Raw genomic sequence first — 17,887 nt, 5'->3', positions numbered from 1 at the left:
CGATTATCCGTCATACCCTTGGTCCGGTGCCCTGACAGATAATCGAGGTTCTACTGTAATAATATTAATGTCCGACTGGTATATTATTTGACAAATAATGACATGATTTTGAAGTCAGTTTGATAAATAATGACATGATTTCGAAGTCAGTTAAGTATGATATAATGCCCTAGGCTCTAGGGCATTATTTTGAAAAATTACGCCCTAGGGTATTAAATTTAAATAACTAGTTAAATACTGTCAAGTTGACAAATAACAACCCAAGTAAAACTATGGTTACCACAATTACGTTACGACTATTGCTGGTAAATGTACTTATTTGAAAACTAATTAATTCAAAATTCCTTTAATTTTTTGCCTATAAAAAATAATTTAGTCGGACATTAAATGTTGAAGGCACCACGGGTATTAACGATAATATCGCTTTCAGTCAACTTATATCCCTCAGGCCAAAGGCCCTCGGTATATACACCATTGACCTCAAGTGTTATTATCCTTATAATACCCTTGGTACCTTAACTATAATCTCACAATCAGCCCATAGAAGGTGTCAAACAAATAAAATATTTGGGAATCATACTTGATAATTTATTAACAATTAAACGATTACTTTATTGATTACAGTCAATTTATTTAATGGAAATTAAGGTAATAATAATAATAATGTTTATTCAAAAATAATCAAATATAAAATCTTCCTGAGACTAAAAACATATTTAAGTGTATAATTAACAAGAATTAACATAGGAAGCCACAAGGAAATAAATCTGCACGTAGCTATAGCCCAAAGTAACTCCTGTTATTTATCCAAATCTTTACTAGTCAAACACATTTGTTTTGAAATTCCAGCAGTTTCTTCTTTTTATACCTTTTAAATATCTGGTGGTTGTTCCTAAAACAAAGACATAAATAAAAATTCTACATTGTGTACCATAAAAAAATCATAAAAATGTGGAAAGTATCACAAGAATAAAGAAAAGTCCCAGATATAAAATTCACTATTAAAATAAAAATAGTAAATAATTATTTATATCTGACACTTTTCTTATTGGAACTTCTTTCTGGTAACATCCTTAATCTCTGACTTTTACAATTCATAAGACAAGAGATGATGAATAAAGAAAGGGAAAAGGACTCTGCAGTATACAGTTACATTATGCTTTCATTAATCTAGAAAAAAGATCAGAAAGATAATTCAAAGTCCGAAATTGTAAAAGTCAAAAAGAGATTAAGGATGTACCAGAAAGGGGTTCCAATAAGAAAAGTTTCAGATTTAAATAATTATTTACTATTTTAATAGTGAATTTTGTATCTGGGACTTTTCTCTTTTCTTTAAGAGATATCGCTGAAGCATCCTAATAGTAGATAACTATTTTTGAAATTCCACTTAAATAGACAATTTGATTTCGTTTTGATTCAGAGGTGTGTAGGCAGCTCCACTGGGGACGCCGTAAGGCAGAAACAACTGTCTGGAGATTGTGTATCGCCTCTGGATCGAAAGGAAACATAAACTGTCTCTTCACTATCACAAGAGTATTTTAATATTTTTATTGAATAAAAGTAGTCAAAAAAAAGGACTAGTTGGTGGAGCGAAGAGATAAAAATAGCTGTGAAAGAAAAGAAAGTACCATGGAGAGCTTATCTAGAAAATAACAGTTAATAAGCAAGGAAGCTTGTGAAAGAAAAAGTTAAAAAAGCTAAATTGGAACAGTGGGAGAGATTTGGAGAAAAGATGGAGCAAGACAGTAGTAGGACAAACCAAAAATTGTTCTATTAAGGTCTGAAAAAATGAGAGGTAAATCAGGTAGTACTGTCGTGCAAATAAAAAAAAATAAAATGGAGAAACACTTACCCAACCACAAGATATAGTTAATAGATGGAGTAAATATTCCAGAGTTGAGTAATGAAATAACAATGGAAGAATTAACGGAAGCCATTGCAAAAATGAAAAATGGTAAAGTGGCAGGAATAGATAATATCAAAACACGATTGTTGAAATATATGGGGGAATCTGCATTACACTACTTACACAAATTACTGATAACAATTTGGAAACAGAAACGCATCCCAGAAGATTGGGCAACAGCAGTAATGGCTCTTCTGGTAAAGAAGGGAGGTAAAAAAGTAATGTTCAAATTATCGAGGTATTTTCATGCTAAGTGTACTGGCTAAGATTTATGAATGAACACTGGAGATGAGACTGAGAAAGAAAGTGGAACATCAACTAGACGATGCACAAAAAGGTTTCTGACCGGGCACAGTGTCCAAGATCATATCTTTACTATAAGACAATGGAAAAAGCCTTTGACAAGGTACCCGGACATCACATTTGGAAAGGGCTTGAACTGTTCGATGTTGGAGGAGAACTAATTGATGCAAGTAAAATTTATGTACTGGAACATTGTGCGATCATTAAACTGTGAATCAAACAAATTTGCTAATACACAAGGAGTAAGGCAAGGTGGAGTTTTAAGCTCACTGCTATTCATTATATTATATATATGAATGAACCAATAAAAAAAATGCAGTAGAGTCCCGAAAATTAGATTTAGGTTACCATTGATTAAAAAGTATAACTCTGAGTAAATGTGTATCTGCAGATGACATTGCATTGATACCAAGTTCAGAGAAATCTTTACAAAGCAACCTAAATTTATAGACGAGAGAACTTGCAGACAAAGGAATGAAAATAAAATTAGCAAAGACTAAAACTTTACTTATTTCCAAGACACTGAGAGAAATCCATATAAACCTAGACGGAAATTTAGTAGAACATATGAATGATTTTGAATATTTATAAACTATAATAGACAAAAAATGCAAAAAAAAATGAACAACAGAATTGCTAAAACATCACGATTATATCACTCCCTCACTACAGGTTTCATTAGCAAAAGAGAAATTAGTGAGAAGACAAAAGGGACAGTATATTATATACCTCCCTTCTCTGCTTCATGGAAGTGAAACATGGCTGGCTTTCCTAATAATTAAGCTTGAATTATCACATCTTTATTATTATTGTAGACATTTAAAATCCTTATTAATTGAATTACATTAAACTTACCACTTACAAAATGTTTACTTTTCATATTTTAATTTTAGTTCCCTTATACTGCCCTCCTAAGCCAAAAGAGCGTATCTCATTTTGTCATATTTTCATAAAAGGTTTTTTAATAGGGTGTTTATATCAATACGCATCAAATTTATTAAGCAAAACAGACATATCTCGAATGAAACAGCTTCAACAACGCGAGATACGTCTGTTTCGCTTAGTAAATTTGATGCGTATTGGTATAAACACCATATTAAAAAACCTTTTACGAAAATATGGCAAAATGAGATACGCCCTTTTGGCTTAGGAGGGCAGTATATCTGTTCTTCTTGTGGCTTTTATCCATTGTCCCCAGCTTTGTTTGGATAATTCATTTAAATGTATTGCATGGGGAGCCTTGGGAACAGTACAAAATAAGACTTTTCCCTGTCTGCCCTACTCCCACAATTTACAACAATACAAGTTACATGTATAAGCTTCCCAAGAAAGAAAAACTGATAACTGCTATGGACTAATTCAGTTCTGTAGGCGATAAACTACTTTATATTTGATTTGCTGCACAATCGACAATAAAAACAAACAGGATATTCTTTACAAATGTAAATATTAGGATTAATTAGGTTATGTTATGTTATGTGCCCCCAGTTAGGCCATATTCGGAAGTTCCTTGTCCCTTTGCTTGATTGGCACACCGATAATTTTCGTTTAATACTGTCCGCTGTCATGAGCCGCTGTCATTTTACACTCAAATGTTCATAGAATTTCGTACACTTACACTCAAAAGTGTAACACTAAAAAACAAAGGAACAGACCTATTATATCTACGTCATACGTTATTCGTATTACCAATGATACAATAGGTGTGTTCCAACTCGATACAAAACCGTTCTTGAACGGTTACGAGTATGCGCAATAACGAAAAATGTGTTACTGCGCATAATTATTCGTTATTGCGCATGCGCGTAACGATTCAAGAACGGTTTTGTATCGAGTTGGAACAAACTTTATAATGATACAAACCAAAGACGTATGACGTAGATAAATTAATATTATGTGACACATGACAGAATTTTGAAACAAATGACAATCGATGAAAAGCCCTATGGTGGCAAGCGTGGCAAGTGACGATGATGCGGGACTCTTGAACGATGACATAACAGAAGTGACAGTTCTACAGGAAGTTGAAAAATTAACCTGTCAGTTTTGAAGACTCTGGTGTAAAGCTTGTTAAATTAAGAACAGTAACGACAATCACTCCACTGTGATAAATAATCAATTAAAATAAAATAAACTAGATGTTGTAGTTACGAAAATGTATTCACGTATGTTGTCAATGGAGATGGTAGGCAAACCACATTACACAAAAATTAATCGAAAACTAAAATCGATAATAATAAACCCTATTGTGATTAGACCCATGATTTAGAAAAGCAATTTTGTGTTGATTTAAAGTTTTAGAATTTATTTAATTTGTTGGTAGCTGTTGGAATTTGTGTAAGTTTAAGAAAAAGTCACAGTAGGGGTGACTGAAGTGTAAAAATGTCTTAAATAATCTAGGGGGATATATCATTAAAAACAAGCTGACTTACGCCCGGTTTCATAATCAACTTAAAGTGAACGTTAACTAAAGTTCACTTTAAGGTTGACATTTACCCATATGAATTGCATTGATAAAGGTACCAACTTAAAATTTAAAGTCCACTTTAACTGATTATGAAACCGAGCGTAACGCTAATTCGAACGACTAATTCCTAAGGACCTCGCAGGCTACCCGGAACCCTAAGGGTTTGAAACCAAACCGTCATAAGATGTAGTTGACAGTAGGGGGAGGATAGGCTGGAATATATAAGATGTATATTAGAAAATTAATGAGAATGGAACATTATTATGGTAATGGCAGATTGAAAAGATGGGGTAAAAATAGTCATATGTAGAATTATGGGGGTGGGTTGTATATAGATGAAAATTTAGATAATGTGGATGTATGTAGACATCAGTAATTTATATGTATGTTGTTGGATAGATGAAAGTGGTTTGATGGATGAAGATGAAAAGAAGATTATTGTGGATTGTACCAAATCAATTATAAGTGTGAATGTGCAGGAAGCAGTAAAAGGGGATGGAAAGTAATTGTAAATGTGTTAAGAAAAAAGTTGTCGGTGAAGTGGTTGGAAGTCCCGGTTGAACGAAACATGGCGGTTGACACAGTTCGGACTCCTGTTTTTCTTTGACTATTACGAGACCTAGAAATAGTCGAGAAAAAAGAAAGAAATCTTTTAAAAAAGATTTTAGTAGTTTTTTTCGTATTTTTTATTTTTTCAACCCCCGGTAGAGAGCAGAAAATGAACATTTTTTGAAAAACCGCAAAGATTAGGTTTGTAATACCAAATGGCAACTTTTGCGCACTATTCCAAAACAGTTTTCGAAACTTCTATTTTTCGATCCATCCTAGTGGGCACTCTCAAATGTGCTTTCGAAGTACCTGCTTGACTAAATTGCTTAAAGCAAATGTTGCACTTAGTAAGGTTTTTCCCCGGTGTGTATTCTCAAATGACGTTTCAAAGTTCCTCTTTCACTAAATTGCTTAAAACAAATTTCACACTTGTACAGGTTTTCTTCAGTGTGCACTCTCAAATGACCTCTCAAATTACGTGCTTGACTAAATTGCTTAAAACAAATCTCACACTTGTAAGGTTTTTCACCGGTGTGTACTCTTGAATGTTTCTTCAAATTACCTGTTTCACTAAATTGCTTAAAACAAATTTCACACTTGTACGGTTTTTCCTCAGTGTGCACTCTCAAATGTGTTTTCAAAGTACTTGTGTGACTAAATTGCTTAAAGCAAATGTTGCAATAGTAAGATTTTTCCCCGGTGTGTATTCTCAAATGACGTTTCAAAGTTCCTGCTAAACTAAATTGCTTAAAACAAATTTCACACTTGTACGGTTTTTCCTCAGTGTGTACTCTCAAATGCGTTTTCAAAGTACCTGTGTGATTAAATTGCTTAAAGCAAATGTTGCACTGGTAAGGTTTTTCCCCGGTGTGTATTCTCAAATGACGTTTTAAAGTTCCTGCTAAACTAAATTGCTTAAAACAAATTTCACACTTGTACAGTTTTTCTTCAGTGTGCACTCCCAAATGTGTTTCCAAATTACCTGCTTGACTAAATTGCTTAAAGCAAATGTTGCACTTGTAAGGTTTTTCGTCTGTGTGCACTCCCAAATGTGTTTTCAAAGTACTTAAGTGACTAAAATGCTTAAAACAAATCTCACACTTGTAAGGTTTTTCCCCGGTGTGTACTCTTGAATGTTCTTTCAAATTACCTGCTACACCAAATTGTTTAAAACAAATTTCACACTTGTACGGTTTTTCCTCAGTGTGCACTCTCAAATGTGTTTTCAAATTACTTCTGTGTCTAAATTGCTTAAAACAAATCTCACACTTGTAAGGTTTTTCCCCGGTGTGTATTCTCAAATGAAGTTTCAAAGTTCCTGCTTCACTAAATTGCTTAAAACAAATTTTACACTTGTACAGATTTTCCCCAGTGTGCACTCTCAAATGTGCTTTCAAAGTACCTGCTTGACTAAATTGCTTAAAGCAAATGTCGCACTTGTAAGGTTTTTCCCCGGTGTGTATTCTCAAATGACGTTTCAAAGTTCCTGCTCCACTAAATTGCTTAAAACAAATTTCACACTTGTACAGTTTTTCTTCAGTGTGCACTCTCAAATGTCCTGTCAAATCACACGCTTGACTAAATTGCTTAAAGCAAACGTTGCACTTGTAAGGTTTTTTCTCTGTGTGGACTCCCAAATGTGTTTTCAAATTAATCGCTTGACTAAATTGCTTAGAACAAATTTCACACTTGTACCGTTTTTCCCCAGTGTGCACTCTCAAATGTGATTTTAAAGTACCTGCTTGACTAAATTGCTTAAAGCAAATGTCGCACTTGTAAGGTTTTTCCCCGGTGTGTATTCTGAAATGACGTTTCAAAGTTCCTGTTAAACTAAATTGCTTAAAACAAATTTCACACTTGTACAGTTTTTCTTCAGTGTGCACTCTCAAATGTCCTGTCAAATTACATGCTTGACTAAATTGCTTAAAGCAAACGTTGCACTTGTAAGGTTTTTCCTTTGTGTGCACTCCCAAATGTGTTTTCAAATTACTCGCTTGACTAAATTGCTTAGAACAAATTTCACACTTGTACGGTTTTTCCCCGGTGTGCACTACCAAATGTGTTTTCAAATTACTCGCTTGACTAAATTGCTTAAAACAAATTTCACACTTGTATGGTTTTTCCTCAGTGTGCACTCTCGAATGTCCTGTCATATTACATGCTTTACTAAATTGCTTAAAGCAAATGTTGCACTTATAAGGTTTTTCGTCTGTGTGCATTACCAAATGAGTTTTCAAAGTACTTGTGTGACTAAATTGCTTAAAACAAATCTCACACTTGTAAGGTTTTTCCTCAGTGTGCACTCCCAAATGTGTTTTTAAATTACTCGCTTGACTAAATTGCTTAGGACAAATTTCACACTTGTATGGTTTTTCCTCAGTGTGCACTCTCAAATGTACTGTCAAATTACCTGCTTGACTAAACTGCTTAAAGCAGACGTTGCACCTGTAAGGTTTTTCCTGTGTGTGCACTCCCAAATGTGTTTTCAAATTATTTCTGTGACTAAATTGCTTAAAACAAATCTCACACTTGTAAGGTTTTTCCCCGGTGTGTACTGTTGAATGTTTCTTCAAAGTACCTGCTAGACTAAATTGCTTAAAACAAATTTCACACTTGTAAGGTTTTTCTGCAGTGTGCGTTTTTAAATGATTTTTCAAAATATTTGTTTGAGAAAACATCTTAAAACAAATCTCACACTTGTAAGGTTTTTGCCCGGTGTGTACTCTCGAATGTTTTTTCAAAGTATCAGCTTTACTAAATAGCTTAAAACAAATTTCACATTTATATAGTCTTTTTCCCGTCACAGCTTTCATATTTTTGTTTAATGGTTTTCCTTCACTGGGTCGACCCATGTTATCTCCTTCATAAGATGAATCTTCCATTTTCTCCATAACTTTCACTTTGCTTTCACCTTGGAGATACCCTAAAATACAAACCAACTATAATGTAATTAAAGTGATGAAATGGTTGCAGGTGTGAGTATAGTATATGAAAAAAAGGGTCAATACTCACAATCTTTATTATTAAAAAACACATACAGTGCGTCCATAAAGTAACGCATAAATTCATTATTTCTTAAACCGGCGACTTTAAGGAAAAATCCCGAAACAGGTCGATTTTTATTTTTAATTTAGCATTTTTTGGCATATACATCATACCAGTGGCGTCATCCATCTGGGCTTGATGACGTAATCGATGATTTTTTTTTAAATGAGAATAGGGGTGATGTGATAGCTCATTTAAAAGGATATTCAATTCTCTATTCACTAATATAAAAATAAACATAATTATTTATACAGGGTGTTCAAAACCATTATTTTTAATTAAATTAATTGAGACCAAAAGAAGAATGTATGTACATAATTTATTTAATTCAAAATACGTTTTACTATTGTCAGAAAACAGAAAAACAAACGTTTATTTGACAAATAAACATTGAATTTCACTTAAACGAAAGGTTCAAATTCAAAGGTCAAGAGGCAGGTGGGTGTCAGTTTTAACATTGAATTTAAGCGAAAAGAAATATTTATTTGACAAATAAACATTTTTTTCCTGTTTTCTGACAACAGTAAAACGTATTTTGAATTAAATAAATTCCATACATCCTTCTTTTTGTCTCAATTAATCTAATTAAAAAATTTTTTGAACACCCTGTAAAAATAATTATATTAATGTTTATATTAGTGAATAGAGAATTGAATACCCTTTCAAATGAGCTAATACATGACCCCTATTCTCATTTAAAAAAAATCATCGATTACGTCATCAAGCCCAGATGGATGACGTCACTAGTATGATATATACGCCAAAAAATCGTTTGTTAAAAACAAAAATCTACGTGTTTCGGGATTTCTTCTTAAAGTCGTCGGTTTACGAAATAATGAATTTATGCATTACTTTATTGACGCACTGTATATTATATATTAGACAAGGCGAAAACGGCGGGTTCGTTGGAAAAAACATTCCCATGAGATTTTTTTGCACAATCACATTCATGAGACTTCCAAGAATAATTTTCAAGAAGTCGCCCACGTGAAAAGTGGTCCAATTTTTTTTAATCAAATTGCAAAAATCAATATTTTCGGCCCGGACAAATTTTTCTAGGTTTTTTGGACCATTCTGGACAAAAAGGGTTTCTTATAATTTTTCTCTAAAGTTGATCGTTTTCGAGTTATAAGCAATTTAAAATTGAAAAAAAAAACGAAAAATGGCTATTTTCAAGGCTTAATAACTCGGTTAAAAGTTATTATTATGAAAGTCAGAAAGTGGTTAAATCAAAGTTTAAAGCCCCTCTACATTCTGAAGAAATTTTTGCCATTGTTTTATTACTAAACTGTTATTTTTAAGTAATAGGCAAATCAAAATAAGCGGTAAGCTACCTGGTGGGCATAGGAGCAACTAAAAATTTTGACATTGTTCTTCCATTTTGCTTTGAGTTTGGGTGTTAGTATAAAAATATTTACGTCTTAAAAGTAATTTGATAATGAGTCGTTCAGGTCGGTATTGTTTTCAAATAGGCTTATAGGTATTGCTTCAAATAGCGAATTAATATTCACTTTTCATTACAAAATATTAAAACATAGTCTAAAAAGTTGTGGAACAATTTTTGGGTTACATAGTGGAAATGCTCCATAAGTCTGGTATCATAATATATGTATCACAACAAATATAGGTTGTATGAATTGTTATAATAATATACTGAATGGTTATATCAATCACTGTTACAGCCAATGAAAAAATAATCTTAACGGAACAATAAAGCGCACAAAAGGGGCGAACATGTTACTTTAGAAAAAGCAGAAAAATGAAACAAATTGTATTGGACGTCGCGTTGTTCATGAATCCCTAATAATAAAGCCGGCCACTCACGATACTGCGGTGTCGTTCGACAAAATCGTCGATGATATCAATTCTGCAGTACTGCAGCATAGAAACCAGTTTCTCTCGTGGTAAAATTGTAACGATTTTGTTGGATGCCCACGATCAAAATTTTTGCTTTGTTTTTCTTTGACTATTACGAGTACCTAGAAATAGTCGAGGAAAAAAGAAATAAACCTTTTATAAAAGATTTTAGTCGCTTTTTTTCGTATTTTTTATTTTTTCAACCCCCGGTAGAGAGCAGAAAATAAACATTTTTTGAAAAACCGCAAAGATTAGGTTTGTAATACCAAATGGCAACTTTTGCGCACTATTCCAAAACAGTTTTCGAAACTTCTATTTTTTTATCCATCCTAGTCTGCACTCTCAAATGTGCTTTCGAAGTACCGGCTTGACTAAATTTTTCCCCGGTGTGTATTCTCAAATGACGCTTCAAAGTTCCTCTTTCACTAAATTGCTTAAAACAAATTTCACACTTGTACAGTTTTTCCTCAATGTGCACTCTCAAATGTCCTGTCAAATTACGTGCTTGACTAAATTGCTTAAAACAAATTTCACACTTGTGAGGTTTTTCCCCGGTATGTACTCTTGAATGTTTCTTCAAATTACCTGCTTCGCTAAATTGCTTAAAACAAATTTCACACTTGTACGGTTTTTCCTCAGTGTGCACTCTCAAATGTGTTTTCAAAGTACATGTGTGACTAAATGCTTTAAGCAAATGTTGCACTTGTAAGGTTTTTCCCCGGTGTGTATTCTCAAATGACGTTTTAAAGTTCCTGTTTCACTAAATTGCTTAAAACAAATTTCACACTTGTACACATGTACCTATGATCCAAAATGGCGGACGGAGTGAATGTGCCGTCACTTCTCTCTCAAATAGATGAGGGAACATTTGAAGATAAAACATTTAAATGTTGTATTACTAAGCCAAATAAAACGATAGTATGTGTGGTGTGCGGAAAAAGTTATCATATTTCCTGTGCCATCAAAAGTTAAAATGTTCTAAAATATGTGACACGCGCATGGTGTGTTGTGAAAAATAATCTGATGTTACCGAACTCATGAACCTTATGCAGTTAGAAAATAAAATGCTAAGACACTTACTGGAGGAAAAAGAAGATAAGTATAAATTACTGCTAAATAATAATGAACTTTTAAAATCTAATAACTATTTGCTGCAAGAAAAAGTCGATTTAAATAACATAAATATAAACAACCAATTCAAGCAGATGTCAACAATTTTGTCAACAAAACAAACAAGTTAGCAACAACCGATACCCAACAACAAGTGAAGGAGAATGTTGGACAGAATACGGCCGGTATCCAGTTAACAAATTCTAAATACAAAACAAACAATGAAACTGACTCAAATAAAAATTTTAATGATAAAAACACCGAACATGTTAAAAGGAATTCCAATATACAGAACAATTCAAAAATTACTACAAACGAATTAAATGCATAATTAATGGAAATTCAAACTAAACAAACATGTGACTACATTACAAATTTAACTGTTGAAAACGAGGAAAGAAGGATATCAGGTTGTGACAAAAAGACGCAAGAAAATAATGGGAACTGGAATTGGTGATAAGGATTTCCATGGAAAATCCGAAAAACCAGACAAAAAATTGTGGCTATTCATCTCAAAAGTTCCGGATAGTGTAAATGCGGACCACATCAAGAGTTTCATAATAACTAACACAAACTGTGAGGATATACAAGTAGTATTGTTACCAACTGACCATAAAAAAAGGGATAATCATTGTTTCATGATAGGTGTACTACCTGACTTAAGGGAAGAAATTTACAATCCTGCTTTTTGGCCGAAAATAATTGGCATTGAACGATTTGACTTTAGGTTAGGAAGAATATTTTTAGATCGAGAGCATCACAACAGTCGTGTGTCAACTGGAGAAGATAGACCAGACTCTTTTTTAGTCAAGTAAATCCAAGAGAAACGTTACTTTTATCATCACCAGACAGTTGTTTAAAAATATTGCAACTAAATGCTCAATCTTTGACAAATAAATTACTCAAACTTGAAGTCTTAACATTGCAAGAAACACCTGATATAATTTGTCTATCAGAACATTGGTGCACGGAAGAAAACATCCAATTTATGACCCTGAATGGATACAACATCGCCTCTTATTTTTGTCGAAAGTTCCATATCCACGGAGGATCCATCATCTACATCAAAGCTGATATTAAATGCAAAACATTAGATGTCTCCAACTTTAGTGAAGAAATGGTGTGTGAGTGCTCTGCGATTTCTCTGTTTATAGCCAATAGGAAAATTTGTGTTATTGGTGTTTATCGTTCGCCATCAGGAGAAGTTCAGAGTTTTCTGTATAAATTACATAATATATTGGAGCTATGCAGTAAGTCACATCATGATATTTATATTTGTGGGGATCTAAACATTGATTATCTTGTCATATCTAATAATAAGCAATCTTTTAACGAGTTTTTAGTAAGTTATAATCTGATAGTCACGTCTGATGTTCCTACAAGAGTTTTCTTAGATAAGGTGGGTAAAACATCATCTACAAAATTGGACTACATATTGACAAATATCGAACCACATCTTTATAAGTCCAATGTTTTCGAGGGGCACTTCAGTGACCATAAAGCATTTTCACTTAGTGTAAATTTGCAAGCCAATAAAGTATCGAAAAAATATAAAAAAAAACCCATCAGTTACAGGGATGTCAGATGAAAATATGATGATGTTTAAAGCAGGGATTTCTTCTACAGTTTTTGATGAAGTTTATTCCCAACTGAATGCTGAATATGCCACAAATTCATTTGTTAGCATTTTAGATTGCAATCTAAATTTATATTGTCCAATAAAAATACGGTATAAAGCACACAAAACAAATAAGGCTACATGGGTAACAAATGAGGTAAGACACGAAATCTAAAAACTCTACACTGGATAGCAAAAAATATAGGGAGTCTCGAGTCTCAAGATACCTATAAACAGGCAAAAAAAGAATATAATTCTGTATTAATAAATACTAAAAAAACTTTCATAGTGACTTAATAAATCAATCTTACAATATACCAAAAACAATTTGGAATTTAGTAAACAGGGAAACTGGTAGGCAAAAGAACAGGTCTGATATTCTACATTATGATAATAAAATTATTACCAAGTCTTGTGATATTGCTAATTCGTTTGCCTCATATTTTGCTACAATTACAGAATACAATCTTCAAACTCATTTTGGCACATCGTTGCCTTCTTCTTGTACTACCTCAAAAATGTGTAACCAAACATTTTTCTTTTTACCCGTAACTCCAATTGAAATAAAAAATACAATCGATCAATTAAAAAATAAGCCTAGTACTGGTATTGATAACATATCTGTAAAAATATTAAAACTGATCACTAATATATTATATATTGTATATTATATATACTGATATATTATATCGAATCCTTTAACCCATTTAGTTAATCTCTCAATAACAATCAGCCAATTTCCATCCATATTTAAAATGGCAAGAGTTATTCCAATCTTCAAAAAGAATGACCCTCATGATATTTCAAATTATAGACCAGTATCTGTCCTTAGCATAATGTCCAAAGTAATAGAGAAGGTTGTATACAACATAATGTTAAATTTTATAGAAGAATACAATTTATTAACTCCAAACCAACACGGATTTAGACCAAAAAAGTCGACACTCACGGCTGCATGCAGCTTGTTTGAGCGTATTTATGATGAATTAGATAGTAGAAACCACGTGGCAGGACTATTTTTTGATCTATCACGAGCTTTTGACTGCTTAGACATAACATTTATTCGCAATAAATTATATAACGTTGGTTTTAGAGGGATATTTCTAGAATGGGTAATAAATTTCTTAAAAGATAGGAAGAGTGTTGTTAAAATTAAAGAATCAAGCTCAGAACCATACACGACAAATAAAGGAGTACTACAGGGATCCGTGCTGGGACCAATATTATTCATAATTTTTATCAACGATCTACCAGATCACATAAGGGCACTTATAATATCAATGTTTGCTGACGATACCTCGTTAATAGTCTCTGCACGTACACTCGAGGAATTAAAAATAACAATGAAGACTGTTGTTGACTGCTTTATATGCTGGTGTAATACCAACAGATTAATATTAAACATTGACAAGACAGAAATTATTTATTTTCATTCATACAACTCATCTACCAATGACTATATCTTAACCATCCATGATAGAAACAATATGTTATCTTCCACTCACTCTACAAAGTTTTTGGGTGTGTTCATTGATTGTAATCTGAAATGGTCAGAGCAAGTGAATTCAGTGAACATGAAATTGAATAAAGCTTTTTATGCTACAGTCGAACCCGCTTATTGGAATAGCCTTGGTGCCAAACAAAAGTATTCCTATAACCTGGATATTCTAATAACCAATCATTGGTAGCTAGTAAAAACCTTTTGGGACATCAAATTTATATTCCTTAAACCGGGATATTCCTTTAACAGGTATTCTAATAAGCGGGTTCGACTGTATATCTAGAATTAAAAACACACTACCGATATCGGCATTCATAAACGTTTATTATAGCCTTGCTTACAGCCACATGTGCTATAATGTAATTTTATGGGGGAACGCAGTAGATAGTACCAAAGTGTTCATTACCCAAAAAAAATTATCCGTAAAATTTTTAATTTGGATTATCAACAATCTTGTAAACCAATTTATATTTAAACATCAAATTTTAACTTTCTACTGCCTATATATCTATAAATGTTTACTTTATGTAAAAGAGGAAATAAATACATTTCCAGTAAATGCAGACAATCACTATTACAATACAAGAAGTGCTGAATCTTTATGAGTTCCTAAACACAGAAAATCCAAATTTCAAAATAGCTTCAGATATATGGGACTGACCTTATACAACCATTTGCCAAAAACTGTGAAAGAAATACCACTTTCCACTAAATTTAAAAAAAAATGTGAAAGATTTACTCTTAAGAAAAGCATATTATTATATAAATGAATATCTGGAGGACAAACTGCAGTAGCTTCATATTTTACTTGTAAAAATGTTATTTTATATATTTTATGTTCTATCAATTTTGTTACACTGTGAATATTGTATTATACACATTATGTAATGTTTTTTTTTATACTGAATTCTGTAGTGACGTATCCTATACATTTATTTTGAATGTCTTAAAGGATCAATAAAGATGACTATGACTACAGTTTTTCTTCAGTGTGCACTCTCAAATGTCCTGTCAAATTACTTGCTTGACAAAATTGCTTAAAGCAAATTTTGCACTTGTAAGGTTTTTCGTCTGTGTGCACTCCCAAATGTGTTTTCAAAGTACTTGTGTGACTAAATTGCTTAAAACAAATCTCACACTTGTAAGGTTTTTCCCCGGTGTGTACTCTTGAATGTTTCTTCAAATTACCTGCTTCACTAAATCGCTTAAAACAAATTTCACACTTTTACAGTTTTTCCTCAGTGTGCACTCTCAAATGTCCTGTCAAATTACCTGCTTGACTAAATTGCTTAAAGCAAATGTTGCACTTGTAAGGTTTTTCCCCGGTGTGTATTCTCAAATGACGTTTCAAAGTTCCTGCTCCACTAAATTGCTTAAAACAAATTTCACACTTGTACAGTTTTTCCCCAGTGTGCACTCTCAAATGTGTTTTCAAAATACCTGCTTGACTAAATTGCTTAAAGCAAATGTTGCACTTGTAAGGTTTTTCCCCGGTGTGTATTCTCAAATGACGTTTCAAAGTTCCTGTTTCACTAAATTGCTTAAAACAAATTTCACACTTGTACAGTTTTTCCCCAGTGTGCACTCTCAAATGTGCTCTCAAAGTACATGCTTGACTTAATTGCTTAAAGCAAATGTTGCACCTGTAAGGTTTTTCCCCGGTGTGCACTCCCAAATGTTTTTTTAAATTACTCGCTTGACTAAATTGCTTAGAACAAATTTCACACTTGTATGGTTTTTCCTTAGTGTGCACTCTCAAATGTCCTGTCAAATTACATGATTTACTAAATTGCTTAAAGCAAATGTTGCACTTGTAAGGATTTTCGTCTGTGTGCACTCCCAAATGTGTTTTCAAAGTACATTTGTAACTAAATTGCTTAAAACAAATCTCACACTTGTAAGGTTTTTCCCCGGTGTGCACTACCAAATGTGTTTTCAAATTACTCGCTTGACTAAATTGCTTAGAACAAATTTCACACTTGTATGGTTTTTCCTCAGTGCGCACTCTCAAATGTCCTGTCAAATTACCTGTTTGACTAAATTGCTTAAAGCAAATGTTGCACTTGTAAGGTTTTTCCCCGGTGTGTACTCTTGAGTGTTTCTTCAAAGTACCTGCTTGACTAAATTGCTTAAAACAAATTTCACACTTGTAAGGTTTTTCTCCAGTGTGCGTTTTTAAATGATTTTTCAAAATATTTGTTTGAGAAAACATCTGAAAACAAATCTCACACTTGTAAGGTTTTTGCCCGGTGTGTACTCTTGAATGTTTCTTGAAATTACCCGCTTGACTGAATTGCTTAAAACAAATTTCACACTTGTAAGGTTTTTCTCCAGTGTGCGTTTTTAAATGATTTTTCAAAATATTTGTTTGAGAAAACATCTGAAAACAAATCTCACACTTATAAGGTTTTTGCCCGGTGTGTACTCTCGAATGTTTTTTCAAAGTATTAGCTTCACTAAATCGCTTATAACAAATTTCACATTTATATAGTCTTTTTCCCGTCACACCTTTCATATTTTTGTTTAATGGTTTTCCTTCACTGGGTCGACCCATGTCATCTCCTTCATAAGATGAATCTTCCATTTTCTCCATAACTTTCATTTTGCTTTCACCTTGGAGATACCCTAAAATACAAACCAACTATAATGTAATTAAAGTGATGAAATGGTTGTAGGTGTGAGTATAGTATATGAAAAAAAGGATCAATACTCACAATCTTTATTATAAAAAAAACACATACAGAGCGTCCATAAAGTAACGTATAAATTCATTATTTCTTAAACCGGCGACTTTAAGGAAAAATCCCGAAACAGGTCGATTTTTATTTTTAATTTATGATTTTTTGGCATATACATCATACCAGTGGCATCATCCATCTGGGCTTGATGACGTAATCGATAGGTTTGTAAATGAGAATAGGGGTCATGTGATAGCTCATTTGAAAGGGTATTCAATTCTCTATTCAATAATATAAAAATCAACACAATTATTTATACAGGGTGTTCAAAACAATTATTTTTAATTAAATTAATTGAGACCAAAAGAAGAATGTATGTACATAATTTATTTAATTCAAAATACGTTTTACTATTGTCAGAAAACAGAAAAACAAACGTTTATTTGACAAATAAACATTGAATTTCACTTAAACGAAAGGTTCAAATTCAAAGGTCAAGAGGCAGGTGGGTGGCAGTTTTAACACTGAATTTAAGCGAAAAGCAATATTTATTTGTAGTCCAGGAACCGAAGCTTTTCACCCCGCAATTTTTACAGAATGGATCGATTTGCTTGAAAATTTGAGAATAAGTAGTGGATAGTCCAAGGATCAAAATCTATATGATGTCGAAAGGCGCTTTTATTATGGGGGCGGTTGCCACCCCATCTCGGGGGTGGAAATTTTTTATTATATTTTGACAGCAAAAGTTGATAAAAACATTCATTCTAAGCAAAAAATGTTGTATACATTTTTTTGATAAAACTAATAGTTTTCGATTTATTCGCTATCGAAAGTGTTAGTTTTGTATGGAAAA

At 32.7% G+C, this 17,887-nt stretch overlaps 1 protein-coding gene and 1 long non-coding RNA gene across 6 annotated transcripts in view; both read right to left on the bottom strand.

Annotated features, from left to right (window-relative positions):
• Nucleotides 1–574: 574 nt before the first annotated feature.
• Nucleotides 575–3,176, bottom strand: LOC126884832 (uncharacterized). Its single transcript, XR_007698155.1, has 2 exons — nt 3,065–3,176; nt 575–892 (listed from the first exon to the last, which is right to left on the bottom strand). It is a non-coding gene; the product is annotated as an uncharacterized LOC126884832 (long non-coding RNA).
• Nucleotides 3,177–17,887, bottom strand: part of LOC114328354 (zinc finger protein 91-like) — a 27,373-nt gene continuing 12,662 nt past the window's right edge. Inside the window, exons 2-3 of one of the 5 annotated variants that reach the window (XM_050651077.1) lie at nt 16,385–16,981; nt 3,177–8,148 (exon numbers count right to left, since the gene is read on the bottom strand). In XM_050651077.1, coding sequence (XP_050507034.1) covers nt 5,570–8,148; nt 16,385–16,981 — 3,176 coding nt within the window. In that variant the 3' untranslated portion in view covers nt 3,177–5,569. Of the gene's footprint in view, nt 8,149–15,628; nt 16,982–17,887 lie in introns of all 5 variants that reach the window. The other 4 variants (XM_050651084.1, XM_050651061.1, XM_050651067.1 and 1 more) reach the window with 4 other exon arrangements.

The sequence above is a fragment of the Diabrotica virgifera genome, chromosome 1, assembly GCF_917563875.1.
Source record: "Diabrotica virgifera virgifera chromosome 1, PGI_DIABVI_V3a".
Classification (NCBI taxonomy): Eukaryota; Metazoa; Arthropoda; class Insecta; order Coleoptera; family Chrysomelidae; genus Diabrotica; species Diabrotica virgifera.
Note: the sequence above shows the minus strand (reverse complement) of the source record. Positions and strands in the feature narration are given on the sequence as shown.